At 21.6% G+C, this 7,308-nt stretch overlaps 1 protein-coding gene across 1 annotated transcript; it reads left to right on the forward strand.

The window, feature by feature from the left end:
* Positions 1–839: 839 nt before the first annotated feature.
* On the forward strand, positions 840–6,887 carry PRSY57_0416100 (regulator of chromosome condensation, putative; the record flags this gene model as incomplete). The annotated part of the gene is made up of 1 exon (XM_012906017.2): positions 840–6,887. One exon carries the CDS (start codon positions 840–842, stop codon positions 6,885–6,887), a length of 6,048 nt encoding a protein of 2,015 aa, XP_012761471.2.
* Between the last annotated feature and the right edge of the window lie 421 nt (positions 6,888–7,308).

Consider the following 7,308-nt stretch of genomic DNA (forward strand, 5'->3'; position numbering starts at 1 on the left):
AAAAAAAAAAAAAAAAAAATCAGTGTTCTCACATGGAATCCGAAAAAAAAAAAAAAAATTAAAAAAAAATAAACAATATATATATATATATATATATATATATATATAATATTAAATCATCTAATTTTCATGTTTTAAAAAGAAAAAAAAAATTCTTTATAATATTTATCTTAATTTTTTTTCCCTTTTACTAATTTTACCGTTATCTTATTAAACTTGTAGAATTTAATTTTGTTCTATAAAAATAGGAAACCGCTTACACCAAATGAAATAAAAAAAAAAAAAAAAAAAAATAATAATAAATAAAACAATATATATATATATATATATATATAGAAGAAATTTCCTTTTATCTATATTGTAACAAAATGGTGAAAATTTTATAAATATGGTTCAAATTGAATAAATTAAATTTTGTTTTTAATTTTATATTTATTTTAAACTGTTCACATATATAACATATTTATAATATCAACTTTTTGATGAACATATATACATATGTGGTGAAGCAGGTACACCACATGACTCTTTAAAAAAAAAAGAAAAAAATAAAATAATAATAAATAATAATAAATAATATAATATATATATATATATATATATATATATATATATATATATATATATATATATATGTATATATTTTTTATTTATTTATTTGATTATATGGCATTGTATATTTGCAACCATAAAAAAATAAAATAGTAGTAAAAAAGAATTCATATAGATTATACATATTATATATGTGTGCACATATATACATTTATTTATATATACATTTATTTATATGTACATGAATTATTTTCTTTGTATATATTTAATCGTGCGTGTTTTGTAAAATGGCAAGCTGTAACACAGTTGAAGATAAGACTAATGAATGTAAGGATAGTATAAGTGAAGTTAAGAAAAGTATACTACTAAACTGTATTAAAGAAAAAGATATAATAGAAAGTTCCTGTAGGAGTAATATATATGAAACTAATATATTAGAAGAATTATTTATTTTAAATAAAAAGAAAAAGAAATTTGTAGGAGAAAATGAAGCATGGGATGTTATATCAAATATATCTAAATATTCTTCTGATAATCATAAAGAAACGGAAAAAAAAAAATTATTATTATGTTTTGGTAATAATAATTTTGGTCAGCTAGGATTAGAAGACAATGTTTCTATTGGTTTGATAGATTTTTCTACAATCATGATAAATAAATGTAAAAGATTATCTTTTTATGATAATTATAATAAAAAATTTAAGAAAAGTACAGATAAATCTTCTGTATTAAAAAATAAGAAAAAGAATAGTAACAGTAATAATAGTAAAAAGAAGAGTATGTGTTCTTCTCTATCTACAAATAAAAGACATTCACGTATATCTCTAAGTAATAATGAATTGTATAATGAAATATTGACTAAACTTCCAAGTAATTTTGCTTTGAAAACCATAAGAAAAAAGAAAAAGCGTACAAATGGTGATGATAAAAATAGCACAAATAAGGATAATAATAAATATAATACAAACGAGGATAATAATAAATATAATACAAACGAGGATAATAATAAATATAATACAAACGAGGATAACAATAAATATAATACAAACGAGGATAACAATAAATATAATACAAACGATGACGATTATGATGATGAAAACTGGGATGGTGGGAATGAAGTTTATAATCTTAGGTCATCAAAGGTTGCCAAGATTCCAAAAAAGAAAATGATAGAACCAATATTACTAATGGATCCAATGCAAAGAAGAGAATCATTAAATAAGTTAGAACCGTTAAATATAATAGATCCTATAAATATTATGGATACATTAAAAAGGAGAGAGTCCTTCATAAGAAGAGAATCTATAAATATTTTGGAATCAATAAATATAATGGATGTATTAAAAAGAAGAGAATCTATAAGAAGACGAAATTCTATAATGATAAATACAGCAGATCAACTTAATCTTTTTCAGAATGAAGATATTATAAAATCTAAATATAATAATATAATAAATAATGCTTGTAATCATAATAATAGTGTAAATGATTCTATAAATTCATTAAATGCTAATGATAATGATAAAATAGAAAATATACCTGTTTTTTTTTCAGAAAATGAAAATAATTGTAAACAAAAATATATAGAAAAATTTAGTCAATATGATAATTATTTAAAAGTAGATGATTGTTATGATAATATGGGAAATTTTATAAATGCTGATCATTATCATAATATGGAAAATTGTCAAAATTGTGGAAATTATCAAAACAGTGAATATTATCATAGTGATGATCATTATCAACATGGAGATTATTATCATCGTGATGGTAACTATGAACATGATGAAACTTGTCATGCTAATATTTTATATGGTTATAATAATAACAACAATAATAATAATAATAATAATAATAATAATAGATTATTGAAAAAGAGTATGGGAAAAAATTGCAAAAAAAAAAATGTTTTATTTTTTAACCCGAAAATTATAAAATGTGGTAAATACCATTCAGGTGCTGTAAGCGAAAATGGTTTGGTGTGTTTATGGGGTCTTAATTCTTATGGACAATTAGGCGTGAATTCTAAGAAATCTATATATACTTGTTATAAAAAAATGAAAGTGAAATTATCAGATGAAAAAAAAAAAAAAAAAATAGTTATAAATAAAAATAATAAGAGTACTACTAAAATTCTTAATTGTCCTCCTTGTATTATAAAAAATGAGAAAACCATAACATTACCATATATTTATAAATTAATCCCCTTGAAATATTTTGGTTATAAACATAAAATCAAAAATATTAGTTTAGGTTCTTTTCATACATTATTATTAACATATGATGGTTATGTTTTTACCTTTGGTTGTAATAAAAGAGCTCAGCTAGGATTGCCGAACCATTATAATAAAAAGGTATCTTATACAAGCAAACCTTTTATGTTACCTATATATAATAATCCGAATAATATGTTTACAAGGGCACAAAAATTTTATGATAATGATATTATTCATGGTATTCATGGTATTCATGGTATTCATGATGTTGTTCATGAGGATGTTCATGATGTTGTTCATGATGTTCATGATGGTGCTCATAATGATGTTCATGATGGTGCTTATAATGATGCTCATGATGATGTTCATGATGGTGCTCATAATGATGCTCATGATGATGTTCATGATGGTGCTCATAATGATGCTCATGATGATAAAAATAAAAAAGATAAAAAACATTATAATATGAAAAAGAAACCATTTCCAAACTACACTCCTGATAATGAAGAGACACAGAAAAAAAACAATTTTTATTTCACTACAAAATCTATCTATGCTAAAATTGAGCATCCAATTATTTTTATAACATGTGGATCTTATAACAGCGCTGTTATTGATGCTAATAAGAAATTATGGATGTGGGGATGGAATGAATATGGTCAAATCGATGATACATATATAAATGAAAAAATAAAACGTATTAAAAGAAAAAGAAAAAAACTGGAAGCTCAAAAATCTGTATCATTTACAAAATCTATTAGTGATACCTTAATGAATTTACCATTTATTAAAAGCCTAGCCGATAGTTTCACTTTCTCAAAAAAAAATGAGAATAATAAATATTCTTCTTATGATGAACAGTATCAAAATCATAAAAATCCTGATATGGATGGAGGATCCAATGGATTGTATTTTTCAGATGGATGTTCATCGACTGAAAAAAAAAAATCAAAAAAACATAACGTCGTGAAAAGAGATGATGATGTGGACAAGCAAAATGAAGAAGTAATGAAAAAAAATAATGATAAATTAAAGAGAAATGATAAGATGATAAAAAAGACACATCATGATAAATATGATGATAATAAATATGATGATAATAAATATGATGATAATAAATATGATGATAATAAATATGATGATAATAAATATAACGATAATAAATATAACGATAATAAATATAACGATAATAAATATAACGATAATAAATATAACAATAAACATAATAACAAACATAATAACAAACATAATAACAAACATAATGATGATCATGATGATGACCATGATGATAAAAAGAAAAAAAAAAGTGAAAGAACAAAATTTAGCAATAAATATGTTAACATACCAAGAAAGATCAATATAAAGAATAGTAAAATTCTTCAAGTTAGTATAGGGAAATATCATAGCTTATGTTTAACACAAGATAAATGTGTTTATGTATGGGGTTATTTAAAAAATAAAAAACATATGAATAAAAATGAATATTATGAAATAAATGAAGAAGAAGAAGAAGAAGAAGAAAGACGAAGACGAAGAAGAAAACAATTATATGAAATTAATAATTCTATAGATGAGGAAGAAAATTGGGATGATAGAAATAATAAAAGTTATACATATGATTGTAATGAGAAAACAGAATATTATGAAGATGTAACAACAATTACTAAAATAGAATGTTTAAGTCATCTATATATATCTGATATAAATTCATCAAGTACTCATACTAGTTTTGTTGCTCCTATAAAAAGTGTAAATAAAGATATTGATGAATATATATGGGAAATGGTTGATCAAAATAAAAATACAAAAAATAAAAATAAAAATAATAATTATGTTAATCGTTTTCAATTTCGTGGAGCAGAATCTTTCTCAGAAGAAAATCATATAGGAAAAGCTGGGGACCGTTATCGTAATAAACTATTACATAGAAAAGGAGAAGGAAAGAATTATAGTTATAGAGATAATTATTTTAATAGAGGAGGAGATAATATATATTATATAAAATATACTGATTTGTATAAATTATTAAATATTAAAATGAATGATAAAGATAAACTCTTAATGAGAAATGATAACATATATAATAATATATATTATAAAAATGACAAGAGTAAAAATAATAATAATAATAATAATAATATGTATTATATTAACAACAAATATCATGTTAGTAATACAAATATTATTAATAATAATTATTATATTCATAATAATTTAATGAATTATTTTAAAAATAAAAAAATAATCAACAATTACAAAAATGGAAACAACAACAACAATAATAATAATAATAGGAATAATGAATTATGCAAATTGGACCACGTATTAAAACCTTTACTTTTAAGTACAAATAATAAAAATATGCATTCATTAAATACATTACAAATATTTCAAGTGTCTATAGGAAAGAACTTTGCTGTTATTCTAACGTCCTCTCCTTCTATAAATAAAATATTAAATAAGAAAAAAATAGATTACATAAATAATATATGCTCATTAGATGTATTAAGAGATAAAATACCAGAACGAAATATATTTGTTATAGGAAAAGGAGATTTTAATCAAATTCTTCTACCTCAAAATTGTAAACAATCATCTATACCTATATATTTAGATAAACATAAATTAATTTATCATGTTCTAAGAGTAAATAAAAAATATAACTTTCTAAATTCATCCAAAAGAAAAAAATATTCTGATCAAATTAGTTACAATAGTAAATTATTTAATTTAAAAAAATATCATGAAAAAATTAAAGAAAATGTAAATAATAATAGTAGTTTTATATATAACGATCTAGGACATCATAAATTTTCTCTTATTCTCTCTCCTAATAAAAAAAGCTCTTCAGGAACATGCAAAATCAATTCGTATTCTTCAAATTGGGGTAGTGCACTCAGAAGAAAAAAATCCATGTCTGGAGTACACACATATAGTGATAGAGCTAGTCATCAAATACTTAACTTTAAATTAAGCAAAACATTTAAAAAATTTTCTTTAGAAAGGGAAAAATTGTATTTTTCAGACAGAGACAAAGTTGAAGAAGGATACAATTCAAGTATAATTAAATTAAAGTGGGGTGTAGATACCAACGAAAATGATAGCATTAAAAGAGAAAGCATTAAAAGAGAAAGCATTAAAAGAGAAAGTATTAAAAGAGAAAGTATTATAAAGATGGGAAGTGAACCTATTCATAAAAAAAATAACGATGATAATAATAGTACTTGTGTTGTTCGTAAATTAGCTAGTAATAGTGTTCAAATTATAGAAGTCGATAAAAACAAAAAAAAACAAAAAAAAAAAAATCATATAAATTTATTTAAAATTCCTAACTTTTTTATGACTACATCGAACGAGCTAAGTGAGGTCAGTATGCAAAGTTCACAGGAATTAAATTATAATAAAGAAAATAAAAAAGGTGACAAAAATAAAGAAGGTGATGAAAATAATAAAGGTGATGAAAATAAAGAAGGTGATGAAAATAAAGTAGGTGATGAAAATAATAAAGGTGATGAAAATAATAAAGGTGATAAGAAAAACATTAGGAACGATAAAAATGCAGATACCGACTTTGTAACAAGTGTCCCCTTAGACGAATTCAATGAATATTCCTCCGATAATAAATTATTAAATAATTTCAGATTAAGTATAAATGCAGAAGAATCTAAGAAGAGCGAAACGTACGATTTAAATAATGATTTCCATATAAATATATTAAGAAACAATATGAACAATGCTAATTTATCGAAGGCCAGAAGTAGAGTTTCTTATTCATCACAAAATAAAAGAAGATGTTCATCGGGTATTAATAAAAATGATTTGGTACAATCTATGATATTAAATGCTATTGATAATATAAATGAAAATTTATATATGGATAATCCAAAACAAAAAAAAAATTACGAACATATAGCTAAAAGTAATGAAGTTAAAATGAGATTTAAAGTTTTTAAAAAAAGAAATTCTTGTCTATGGAATTATTTTACATATCATAAACACAGAAACCAATATCCATTCGATTTAAATTTATCAAAAGATATAGTCAATATTAATTTATTAGACATATCTTGTGGTGATTATCATTCCTTAATACTCCTGGAAGTCGACAAAATTGTATAAGAACATATAAATATGTGTATATATATATATATATATTTATATCTATATTTATGTGTTTGTCCTTCATTTTATGTAATATGTAGGGTCCTCTAAGCATATCAAATACAACTTATATGATATTTATTTTTTCATAATATTTATAAAAATATTATAAGTACTCCAAATATAAATAATACATACATATATATATATATATATATATATATAACCGTTCACTTGGTTCTATATATAATGATTACATATAAAAAAAATTCTATTTATTTATTTTTTTATTTTTTATTTTTTTATTTTATTATTTTTTTTTTTTTTTTTAAATATATAATTAAAATAATTATATAAAAAAATAATAAAACTTAATTATATATATATATATATTGTATATACCACAAAATATTATATATATATATATATGTGATACTTC

The sequence above is a fragment of the Plasmodium reichenowi genome, chromosome 4 (assembly GCF_001601855.1).
Source record: "Plasmodium reichenowi strain SY57 chromosome 4, whole genome shotgun sequence".
Taxonomy (NCBI): domain Eukaryota; phylum Apicomplexa; class Aconoidasida; order Haemosporida; family Plasmodiidae; genus Plasmodium; species Plasmodium reichenowi.